The 12757-nt window shown below is 50.9% G+C and overlaps 1 protein-coding gene across 3 annotated transcripts in view; it reads left to right on the top strand.

The window, feature by feature from the left end:
* The window catches only part of MST1R (macrophage stimulating 1 receptor), a 110692-nt gene that overhangs the window by 69590 nt on the left and 28345 nt on the right, over nucleotides 1–12757 (top strand). For all 3 annotated transcript variants that reach the window (XM_077326037.1, XM_077326039.1, XM_077326038.1), the window contains exons 12-15: nucleotides 5868–6014; nucleotides 8405–8564; nucleotides 9248–9337; nucleotides 10638–10784. In XM_077326037.1, coding sequence (XP_077182152.1) covers nucleotides 5868–6014; nucleotides 8405–8564; nucleotides 9248–9337; nucleotides 10638–10784 — 544 coding nt within the window. The remainder of the gene's footprint in view (nucleotides 1–5867; nucleotides 6015–8404; nucleotides 8565–9247; nucleotides 9338–10637; nucleotides 10785–12757) is intronic.

Genomic DNA, 12757 nt, shown 5'->3' on the forward strand with positions numbered 1-12757 from the left:
CTGCAAAAGCTTTCTGCTGCGCGGGGCCCCATTCCCACTTGACATCCTTTTTCAAGAGGGAGTACAGGGGGCGCGCATTCTCTGCAAACGACTCGATAAAGTCGCGGCTAAAGTTGAACGTTCCTAGGAGTGCTCGGAGCGAATGCGTGTCAGTGGGGGCTGGAAGTTTCGAGATAACCTCCACCCTTTGGGTGTCCAGAGTTGGGCCGTCAATTCCCAGGGAAAGGCCCAGATATTTGACTTTAGTTTTAACCAGCTGCACCTTCTCGTGGCTTGTTTTAAAACCTGTGTCGCGTATCAGGCCGAGAACTTCCCGGGTGATTGATTGCACGGGTCTTTTCTTCACTGTCGGAATGCACCAGAATGTCATCCACATATGATAAAATGTGGTTTCTGGACTCGGGTTGGAGTCCTTCCCACATCTTTACCATGTGTGCATGGCATATACTGGGACTGGAGTGGAATCCTTGTGGGGTTCGCTTAAAAACGTACTGCTGGCCTCTAAATGAGAAAGCGAACTTGTACCAGCAAGACTCGTGTAGCTTGATCGAATGAAAAGCATTAGCCAGATCCAAGACGCTATAGTACCGAACTCCTGCAGCAATGGCCGCCAGGATCTCATTGTACTTAGCCACGACCGGAGCAACTGGAGGAGTCACCGCGTTAAGTACGCGGAAGTCTACCGTCATCCTCCATGTTACACCGTCAGCCTTCAGGACGGGCCATAGGGGAGAGTTACAGATTGATTGCATTGGGGCAATTACATCCCATGTTAGCAAGCCCTCTATAGTCTTCCCTATGCTGGCCTCTGCTTCGGCTAGGTAACGATATTGATTCTGGGGAGGGGGATCCCTTCCCTCGATCAAGACGCACGCGTCTCGCATGGCCCCACACTCCGCTTTGTCCTTCACCCAAACCTCTTTGAACTCCCAAACCCATGGGTCCGTGTTGATGGGAGCTAAAGGAAAGGGGGCCTTAAGGGCTGAACAGCGGTGAATCGCTGAAATCTCTGTCGGTCCTCCTGGGATTTGCCACATGAGGCCGTTTGCTAAATCAATGGTCAGCTTTTGTTGCCGAAGAAAGGGGACTCCGAGAATGCCCGGGTCTTCTCCCTTGTTCTCGCAAGCCTCCAGCTGAGTCTATATTTTCCCTACAGTAATAGGGATCTGCTTCCAAATGTTGGCCCTGTGGACTCCTCCGCCAAAACTGGCAAGAGCTCTGATTTCTGGCGTCAGGAGTCCAAAGGCTGCCAACCTTGGGTGCAGAATGTTCAGGGCAGCTCCCGTGTCTACCAGGAGATTGGCAGAAACGCTTTCCCCGGAGGTCCTGATGCCCGCCTGCACCATCGGCCTCCCCCAGAAGTCTGGCTTAAGTTTAGCCACCACTTCTTGAGGAAGGGGTGTGGACCTCGGGCACCCCTAGGTCCAGCTGTCAAAGTCCGGTTTGGCAAAATGTACCGATTTTCGCCGGTCTGCCACAGGGGCTATGGGCTGGGGAGGCTCTACCTCGCTCCGGGGGAGCTTCCCATGGGCTAGGACCAATTTGTCAAGCGGCTGTCTATCAAACTGGGTCATGTCCAGTCCTGCTTCTTTGAGCTTGGCCCACAGGTATCTCCGTAAGGAGTTCTCTGGGGTCCAGGGCTGAGTCGGGGGGGCAGTGGGGCAGCAGTTGTAACACTTTGGGAAGGTTCTGTCCCCTTAACGAAGGGATCCTTCTCGTTGCGGAAACTGTTGCTCCTGCCTTTGCTTCTAGGACCCTTTCCTGTGTGAGCCCGTGGTGGGTCCACGTTCCCGTTCCCTCTAGGGCGGGAATGGGTTGTTGGCATATGTGACCACTTGTACTGGCTCCTGACTACTCTGTCTCTTCCTCCCCGATGGGGGAGGAACTGGACCTGTCACTCTCACTATGTCTGCGATTTGTCGGAGCTTCTCCTCAAGCTCGCCCCAGTTCAAAGCGGCTGCACTGGTCAGGCCCATCATAATCCGTGCCGGATTATTGATGCCTCCCAGGATGGCCTCCTTGAACTCGGGAGTGTTGTACTGGGGGACGCCATTGCCGTCCACCCGGACAAAACCAGATGGCAGACCCAAGAACTGCTTGCGGCTGCAATATAATCTGCGCCCTCGTCTGCTTTCTGCTTGTCCATGTAGAACAAGCCAGTGAGTGGCTGAGCTGGCCAGAGTATTCTGGCTACCTCGCGGATCTACTCTAAATGCGCATACGTATTCAGCCCACATGATGTAATGGCGGAGTTCAAGGCAGCTAGTTTGGACCCTGTCATGCAGAGCCTTGCTAGCTGGTACAAGTCTTCGCCATTAGCATCAGTGTGCTGTTGGTAGATCGCAGATAGCCACTGCACTCCTGATCCCTATTTAGAGCTCCAAAACCATCCGCAATGGCTTTTGCCTCGTGCGGCTTCCAGGCTAAGACTCTCTGTATCTCAGATCTCTCCACGTGCCCACCCTGGGTGGTGCGTTGGACTGCTTCCGTCTGGACTGGGTTTACGGGGGCTGGAGCAACCCAGTCAGGGTTCACCGGTGGACCCTTGACAGTCTCTGTGGGTGCCGATATCGGATCAAAAGAGATCAGATTGGGCACATCGAGGAGCCTGTGAGGGTGCACCGCTGAGATTAGGGCCGTTTGGACTCCTAACCTTTCCTCCAAGGCAGCAATCTTATGCTTACACGCATCGTGGGTTACATTTGTGTGTTTAACCTCGTTGTTCTCCATGAGGAACTGCGCTGCTCCTTGGATCTTCACTTGCTCTGTTTCCAGCTCGATAATGCGAGCCTCTGCTACCTCAGCTCTTTGCTTTGTGGCCTGGAGCTGACCTAATTCATGGATGGTCTGAAGCTGATGAGCCTTCTCCACCCATGCACTCAAGCGCTCAGTTCTCATGTCCTCCATCTCGTCGGAGAGGTGGATGATATGAGCCTCACACTGTTATCCAGGAGATCAGCTAACTGGGCCTCCCGTTGTTCGAGACGGTCAGTCTGTTGAGCTTCCTGCTCCTTCACTAGGGCATCCTTCTCCTCTAGGGCATGTTGCAGCTCAGCAATCTGGGCTACACTGTCCTGAAGGGCAACAAACATACCCCAAGTGGCATAAGAGTCCTTACTGCCACCCCCGAGCTTTCTGGTGTTACACCATTCTTGGAAAGCCTCGGTAATGGTTTCCAGGGGGTTGGAGCTTTTGAAAGTTCCCGGGCGCCAGGGGTTCTGGCCGCCCTTCTTGGTCACGCAGTGTCAGTCTGTCTGCCGGTTCCTTACGGGCAATAAGGCCAGTCAGATTGAATCTGGATGCCATTCTACTCTATCAATGTCCAAGATCTTGAAGGGGACGGGGCGTGGTTTTCTGGCTTCTTGTCGCTGGACAAGCAAGCGCAGAGGGGATGAGTTTAGGGGCAGCTGCTGCTCGTCTCTTAAACAGCAGGGGAGAGAGGGAAAAGGATCCCGTGGAGTTTAACCTCTTACGGGTGTGGCTAGTTTGTTTTTGGCTGAGAATGGCCGGGGCTCTTCTCAGTTCAGGGCAAAAACTACCGAAAAACCAAGCAGATGGCTGATTTTTCCAATCAAGGTTGCCGGAGCGCACTTGATCCTCGGGAAAACCACTGAAAACCGGAGGGTGTTTTTAGGGAAGAAATCATTGGGGGATTTTCTTGCGGCTTCTATATCCTTCAAAGCGGCAAGGGGAAAAGGGGGAAGGGCTCCTGTCAAGGCACGTCCTTACGGGGTTTGGCTAGTTTTCTTATTTTATACCGAGATGGCCGGGGCTCTCTCGATTCAGGGACAAAACTACCAAGAAAACCTGAGGGTACCGGCTAATTTTATTTGGTTAGGATCGCCCTGGCTTTCCTGAACTTGGGGAAAATTACCAAAACCTGGATCATCTGAGCTTCGCAAAGCCCGCCTGAGTTCTCGTGCCACTCCCGACACTCCTGCTGGAACTCCAACTCCTGCGGCCGCAGGGCAATTTGGTGCTACAGAGAGCTACTCTGCTTGCACGAGTAGTAGCGGTAGGGGGATTTTTCCAGGTCCGACCTACGGCTAAGAGGAATTTTGCCTAACGTCTTCCTACGCTTGGCTAATCCCTAGGTGTTGGGTGCATGTCATCCACCCGCCTGTCTAAGCCTAAGAAAACCTTGCTTTAAAGAACGCAAGTCTCCTGCAGGAGCCAAAACAATAGCAAAAGAGCAGAAAGGAGAGAAAGCACACGTCCAAGAACACACACACACACACAAATTCCAAGAGTCCGATCAGGGCTTTTCCCTTATGTCCGGGTTACTGGAGAGCGCAGTGCGTCCACTTTACTCCTGAGTAAACCTGGGGCAATTGCCCGCGTGATCCACCAAAATCTGTTACCCGAAATGCTCTCCCACGTGTCCTATGATACGCGGGTTCAAGTTGTGGGGAACAACTGGCTTAGCTTTTTGAGAGGTTGGGTAACTTAGCATTATAGGATCGTTACCAATGTCTACGAGGTAAATTACACCCGTGAAAGGACTCAAGTCAATATGTTGCAAAAATAACAGTCTTTATTAAAGTAACAGTCTTTATTAAAGGAAGAAAAACAATTTAAAAAAGCATAAAATACACTAACACACTAACATACAGTCGGATAGAGTGGGGAAAAGAGGTTCAGTATAGTTACCTTCTGTCGAGTAGAGAGGCAAGAGAGCAGCGACACGTCCTGTGTGAAGGGAGATTTCCAAGGGTCCCAAGGTGGAAAAACTCAAAGTGACGGTCTCGGGCCACTATTTTTATGGGGTCCCAAAGGGAGGGGTACCCAGGAGTACCCAGCTTGCTTGCTGGGGGGTAAACGGTAATGACTGGGGAAGGCACTGGCAAACCACCCCGTATTGAGTCTGCCATGAAAACGCTGGAAGGCGTCACCCCAAGGGTCAGACATGACTCGGTGCTTGCACAGGGGATACCTTTACCTTTACTTTTAAAGGGAGGGGACCTAGAACTGGGGCATGGGCGGTGTAGGTGATTGGACAGGAGGGGTGCATGTGGGTGGACATTCGATGTCCATGTGAGTGGGTCTTCCCAGGGTCACTGCATTGGGAAATGTCCTTGCCAGGACAGGAGATGGGTGTTAATGGCTCTAGACAAAGAGTTAATGGGCTTAAGCCGGATGGCTACAGGGTGTCAATGGGGCTAGCTGTAAGTGTTTGAGGAAGAGATTCCCCTGGCAGACAGGCTTAAGTCAAGAGACAAAGAGATATGCCCAGAGTCCCCGGGGCATATTGGCTAGAACCAAATCACTCTATCAGTAGTACAATGGGTTGGGGGGGGGGCGGTCGAGAGTAGGGCATGGAGGCACCTGGATTTCCAAACCTGTAGCTGAGAACAAGCCTGGGCTTGTCCTGGTTCTCAAGATGGAGTCTGCTCTGACATTGCCCTGCCAGAGTGACTTGGTCTGTCCTGTGTCTAGCTTGCTCCCAAGTCTAGACTGTCGTGCTGCGCTATTGGTTAAGGAGTACAGTGTGCCAAGGCATAAGGCAGGGGTCCTGCCATGCGTAACAGTAATGGGATTTTCCTGCCCAAATTTCTACATCATGGTTGTGGGAGATTAAGAACTGATTTATATGCTGTGAACTGAGCAAGTTATGTATGAACACTGGCTCACACCTGTTGTATATTTTCTTGAACACCATAAGTGAGAGCTAAGCTACATGTGACAGACATGCTAAATCAGAACCATGAATTTAGCAGGCAAAAATTTGGATAGACAAGTGGATGCAGTGTGGTGATATATGGGATGCTTGAAGGGGAAAAACTAGACGGAGAGATGGGAAGCTTTGAAGACTGGTGGGGGTTTTCCAGTTAATCAGGTGATATGTGTATTTTATGTTGTTTGTGCAGCATAGAGGTCTGGATGCTCTAGTAGGTTGCATGAATATCTCTATGACTGTAGCTGGCAGGATGTGCCGCCCCAGTGTGCTGAAGAATGAAGTGACCTGTCGAATCCCTAAGGACTTGAACATCCCTCTGGACGGTTTGCCTATTCAGGTATTACAGTTCTCTGCCATCATATTCCTATCAAGCCATGACTCTTTCTGGCCTATTTTTCTTACCCACATTGTTTTTTATCCTAGGCTGGCTCCCCCCTGCTTTTTCCTCTTGTGTCCTTTGCTCATTAGTATGGTTTTCTGCACCTAAAGAGTCTGGCACATCAGGAATCATGTTAGAGGGTATTTCCATCCATTCACCCACTTGGGTGGAGACCGATTGGGCTAGCAACAGGTCTCCTGTAATTACATCTTTCTCACATCTGAGAAAGCATCTGCCATTAAACACTAACCTTAACATTTTTATTCTCCCTGATCTTTATATGAACAATAATTGAACCCAATGGACTGATTTGTTATTCTAGCAAGGAATTATCCAATCCTCATTATCATGCTCCATATTCTTAATGCTGATTACTAATTTGCCAATAATTTACTCTCTCCTTATATCTGTACTCTTATGATTCCTGTTCCACTGTCTGAGGGAGTGTGCAGGCACACAAAAGCTCATACCTTGAATAAAATGTTGTTGGTCTTAAAGGTGCATTTGACTCACTTTTTGTTCTTCCACCCACTTTGTTCTGTTAGTCTCTCCCTTTTAAATGCACAGACAGTTGCAAGTCTGTGTATGATAACCCACTTTGGGTATCTAGCCGGAATGAAAATTCATCAACAACCAGGTCACATGGAAAGGTCTTTTTCCATGTCATCTTCTGGTTAATTTGAGAAGTACCAGGAAGTCTGCCCTTTAGAGCAAGTTGTGAGCTCACAGCTGAGTAAATTCTGACCTTAAAGTAGGCTCTTACAGAAATTCTTGTGGAGGCCAAATTCCTGTGGAGCCAGAAATACATTTTTTTACAGCAGAACATTGGGCAATGTTCCTGGGCTCTTTTGGCACTATTCCTCACTCATTTATCACTTGAGAAGCTTGACAGGGGACTTTAACGGTATCTCCTGATTTTCATGGGTGCAGCTTTGGCAGTGGGACTAGGGAGGGACCAATGAGAATCTCATTGAGGTCAGAACATATAATTGGCAATGGATAAAATGAGCTTCCCAGTTTTAGGCCTCTGTTGTTTTTGCACTTATAACACATGCTGAATAACAGTTCCGGTGCCTGGGCTTGCGTCACATCACTACCCACATCCCAGATGGCATAGTTGGCAAGGACACACCCAGTTTGAAACCACATGGATCAATTGCTGCCTGTAGAGTACTTCCTGTTCTTAGAGACATAGCTGCAGGCAGCTGTGGAATGCAGGTGCATAGCCTGCTCTTTGCTTTTGTTTGTCTTGCAACTGTCCTGCGCATCAATTTCATTGGGTGCCCCCACATTCCAGTGTTATGTGGGAGGGAGAAAAAGCCCCCTATATCCATTTTCTCCATCCCATCAACAATTGGCCCATTCACCCCGGACTGACAAGCGGAGGATTGGCCCCTTGGCCCCGGACTGACGAGTCGGTAGGCGCGCAGCGCCTCCTGACCCGCCCACCCACACACCCCACCGTTGGCCACCTTCAACCAACTGCCGTCATTAGATGACTGCCCAGAGACACGCCAGGTAGGCGGCCAGGCTGGGGAGCCTTATGTGCGGGACTCGGAGCTCTAACAGCCAGGCATGTCTGTGAGGCAAGGAGTGGGGGTTGGTGAGGGAGGGTGGGAGCTGTGGGGGTAGGGCCAATCAGGCTGCAGTCTGCGAAGTGTTTGTGGGAGATGCCTCCCCAAACTTCAGTTTGGAGAGTATGAACTGGAGCATTTTCATGGGGAAAGTTGGTTTGTGTCCCGGTTTGTGCCCATCCCTAGTCCCTAGCAGGCAATTATGACACAAAGAGGTTAGGACTGATCCTGCGTTGAGCAGGGGTTGGACTAGATGGCCTGTATGGCCCCTTCCAACTCTATGATTCTAGGTTAAGCCTGGGTTGCTGACACTGGCTTTCATCTAGGACAGCAGTCCCCAACCCCCGGTCTGGGGACTGTAACGGTCTGTGGATCAGTCAGTACCAGGCCGCGGCTCCTCCTCATCCAACCTTCCCAGCTTTTGCCTCGGGGACTGCCCTGCCACTCTGCCGCCAGCTCATCTTTGGTGCTCTCCGGTGGCCACCATGGCTGGGGCTCCCCCTCAGCATGGCACTGCGCAGCTACTGCTGGCAGCGCCCCCCAGCAGACAGCGGGAAGTCAGGTGCGCCGGCGGGAAAGCAAGTGAAGCAGGGGCTCAGGTGGTGGCAGCGATGTCCCTTGGCAAAAGACTACCCTCCCCCCCCCCGGGCCTCAGTAAAATTGTCAAGCGTTGACCGGTCCCCGGTGATAAAAAGGTTGGGGACCACGGCTCTAGGAGATCAGTGCTCTGGCATGACTGATAACCACCTCCAAAATGTTCCTTCTTTATTTTAGATTTGTGTGAGTGACAGCTGCACAGACGTGGGTTTCGTGACTGCAGTCTCCTCTTTGTCCCCGGTTGCTGTTGTCTTGGGGACTACTGTAGCCATACTAGTTCTTTGCCTCTTGGGATTTCTGATGATGAAATATATGCGGAGGAGGAAGAAGAAGACAGGTAATTGCAAGCCTCTCAATGTATTTCCATTAGAGAAGGTGTTTCATCAGTCGTATCCATTCAGCCTTATTTCTTAAAGGTTTTAAAGACCATGCTGGTTTGAATAGGACTGTGAGGGCTCTAATCAGACTCTTACTTTGGCTCAAATCTGGTTTAGGCTGTTTAAACATGGAACTCTAGCTCTGCACCAATGCTGCAGTTAAGTGGGACATTTGGATAATTCCACATACGTTGGTTTAGGTACTTTCAATGCACTTTAGAAGTAGATTTTCCTGTTTCACAGAAGAAAATCCAGCTGCAAACGCACATCAAAATTGTGTGGAATACTTCTGGATGCCTGCTTTGGTAGGTCTTCCCAATCATACTCAGAGCTGGTTTGTACATCATGTAGGTGAGAAGGTGTGGATTTTCAGACCTTGTCACCCATATCTGATGCCATTTTCTCCTAATATCCCCTTGTGTCTGCCAACCTCACCACCACCAGCAGCAGGATTTTTCTAGCTTTAACACTCCAGTACACCATTTTTAAAGCTGGCAAAAACTACTCTAGTAGCTGGAAAGGGGGAATGGTGGATATCAAAGGAAACCATGGGGAATACCCCCACGAGGGACTCTTCCTTGCCTCTATGAATGCCTCTGCATGGAGATTGGGTACTGCTGACATATTTGCTGTGTTTTCCTAGGGACTGAGAACTTGGAGAGGTTAAGCTTCAACAGGGGCACACCAAGCATTGCTCTCCTTCCCTCCAACACTGGTTACATGAGTGGTACAGGTAAAGATGCATGAAGAGAATTTAATAATGGCTAAATATTGGGATTTGTTGTGTTTTAACCCTGTGGACTAAAGCACGGGTAGTCAACCTGTGGTCCTCCAGATGTCCATGGACTACAATTCCCATGAGCCCCTGCCAGCATTTGGTGTAGTAGTTAGGAGTGCGGACTTCTAATCTGGCATGCCGGGTTTGATTCTGCACTCCCCCACATGCAGCCAGCTGGGTGACCTTGGGCTCGCCACAGCACTGATAAAACTTCTGACCGGGCAGTGATATCAGAGCTCTCTCAGCCTCACCCACCCCACAGGGTGTCTGTTGTGGGGAGAGGAAAGGGAAGGCGACTGTAAGCCGCTTTGAGCCTCCTTCGGGTAGGGGAAAGTGGCATATAAGAACCAACTCTTCTTCTTCTTTTACTCCTGGACTAAAGGACATAAACATGTTAAGATTGGCTTTGGTTGGTGAATTCCCTGGGCACGGGAATGCAAAGCCCATGAGGAGATCCTGGAAACAATGAGCCCAGTCACTATTTCTTTAGATTGTTCTTCTATTTGTCATACAAAACCCTCTGAAGGTGTGGTTTGGCTCACCCACCTCAGGGTTATACTGTGTTACACTAGAGAAGAGCCATGCTGCATCCTGCTGCTTCAGCTTTCTTCTTCTCCTGCAAGTATCCACCAATTCACCAATTCTCTGTTTCTCCCTTTTAGATCCCCAGATTCACACCTGGTCCTTGAGTTAGTCCCCACCTTCTTCTCCTCTTTTCCCTGCCTTGCCTGACAATGCCTGGGCCCAGACATAGTTGCCAAGTCTGACAGTTGTCCCACGCTACTCCACCCCGATGAGTCCTGTTGCTGGGTTCAAGGGGCTGCCCTCCCTGTCATGCAGTTTGTTTCTAGGTCCCCTGCCACAGCTGATAATTCCTAAGCAGAAGATTTCCTAAACATGAGTGGCTTGCTTAGTCAGATAGCCTCTTTGGTTCTATACAGCAGCAATCTCTCAGGGTGTAGATTCCTGTCACCACCTGGACTGACTCACTCTCAGTGTTCCTCCCCCCCAAAACCCACTATGCTCAAATACCTAACCTACTCATAGTCTAGTGGTCTTTCATTTTCCCTTCAAGCTCCTGCTTGATTTGTTTGAGAGGAACTTAGAGTTAATTTAGAAAACACTAGGAGCAGAACTTGCCACTATGAACTATAATGAAAAGAATGACCTTGCTGGCATCTGGCTCTTATTTCCACTCTCTGCTGTTCTTTGGGAACCTACACAACAGTTCCTTCTGGATGCATTTCTTATCCAGGTAGCAGCGATGGTTCTGCTGTGCCGCTCATGCGGGTGCCATCTTGCTCCATTGAAAATCTTCGTCCAGAGTTGCTGGAAGACGTGAAGGATGTCCTAATCCCAGAAGAGCAGCTGGTAATGAACAAAGATAAGATTATTGGCAAAGGTGAGTACTGTGGAGGTTGTGCTGTATCCCTTAGCCATACCATGCAAGGTTTTGTTAGCAGACAGTTGTGACTGTGCATGTTGAATACTGCCACTGGCTCTCTGCTCAGTGTTTTCTTGAGACTGCTTGTTTCTGTGTGCTTCCTGTTGTTCCTCATTGGTGTACAAGCCTCACCCAGCCTGAAAGGTTGCACAGTGGCAGGTGTTCTTACTGGAGGTCTGGTCTATCCTTCCCTGCATGGCCACTAAAAACAGTGAGGAGAGGTGTAAAGTCTCCTTTCAATCAATAAATAATGTTGGAACTTTATTTAGAGGGTGCTCCTCTAAATCTTGATGTTGTTACTTCAAGGTCTGACACATTTTCCCTTTGAATTCTGTTTGGTATTGAGTTGAGTAGATATATGATTTGAAAAAAAGGGGGGTGATCTCATTTTCCTCCTTTTCAAAAGTCTAGGGCAGCCTTTCTCAACTTTCTTACCATTGAGAAACCTCTAAAACATTCTTCAGACTTCGAGAAACTCCAGAAGTGGTGCAACCATGCAGAATATGGTTGGGGGGAAGTACAGCTGTGTACATGCCCACTCGGGGCTCCTCCCCATTCCCTCCAGGCCCATCATTAGAAGGCATCATTTTGGGGAGGGGGGAACAGGTCAACATGGCCATATCTGGACATATCACCCAATAAAGGTTTAACATATTTTATATCTTATCGATTGATTGATAGATCGATCGATAGATAGATATCTTAACCATTTTTGTGAAAAGCCACTCTGGGCAGAGCGGTGACCGGGACACCTCCGGGTTTCCGGCCTGTGCTTCTGCCTGCATGGGCCAATCCGGGTGCACCTGGCAAAGCCAGGTGTGCCCAGATTGATCCAGCCCCTGGAGCACCCGCCTCCAGAAGCTGGCTGCGAGGTGCTCGGCCCGCCTCGCAGCCAGATGCTGGCTGGCCAGCGAGGAGAGCGCTCCCATTGCTCTGTGCTTCACTGCCAGTCAGCCAGTCCTCAAGCAGCCATGATGGCCCAGCCAGCAGTGTGGCTGTCAGCCCACCCGCCAGCAGGGCTGTCTCCTCCCTCAACGGGCGGCAGCCCGACCAGCTACGGGGACATTCGCTGGCCACCACCAGAATGCCCTGCTCAGACGCCACGCACTCTCCGACTGACTGCCGACCTGTCACGCCTACCACGACTACGGTAGGTCTGCCACCAGCTGCCCCCTCTGGAGGCGCACCCCGCTCGTGAATTACTGTATGCAACAGACTTGAAGGCTAGTATATTATATATATAACTAGATATTAAGCCCGCTGTGGCCAAAATACAGCGGGCCCTAGCATGGTGGGTGGGTGGAAGGATGGGGCAAAGGAAGGAGGAAAAGGAGAAAGAGAGACCGAAAGACAGAAAGAAAGGGAGGAAGATAGGGACAGAAGAAGAGGGAGAGAAACAGGTAGCCAGAAAGAGGCAGATGGAAGAGAGGGAGGAAGGGAGAAAGGGAAAAACAAAGAGAATACTGGGAGGAAGGGAGGAACAGAGTAAAGTAGGTGGCCTTGGGACCTTCTGCTGGGCCCAGGGGCAGGCTTGGCTGCCCCAGGGCCCGGCAGAAGGCTCCGGATGGGGGCAGTGGGCTCTGAGGCCTACTGCCGGGCCCAGGGGCAGGCTCGGCTGCCCCAGGGCCTGGCAGAAGGCTCGGGACGGCGGGAGTGGGCTTTGTGGCCTTTTGCCGGGCCCAAGGGCAGGCGAGCCTGCCCCAGGGCCCGACAGAAGGCTCCCTGGGCGAGGGGAAGCTGGTTGGAGGACTTACCGCTGGGGAAGGCTTCTTCCTCTGAGCTGCGACTCCCCGGCCGGCCCAGGCAAGGCTGGGCCAACCAGCCAATGGGGAGCCGCGCTTTGTGCAGCTCCCCTTTGGCTGCTTGGCCCTCGAGTGACCCTCCGGAGCTGGGGGGATTTAAAGATGGTCGTTCCCGGCCCTAGGGAAGTG

Source organism: Paroedura picta, chromosome 3 (genome assembly GCF_049243985.1).
Source record: "Paroedura picta isolate Pp20150507F chromosome 3, Ppicta_v3.0, whole genome shotgun sequence".
In the NCBI taxonomy this organism is placed as follows: Eukaryota; Metazoa; Chordata; class Lepidosauria; order Squamata; family Gekkonidae; genus Paroedura; species Paroedura picta.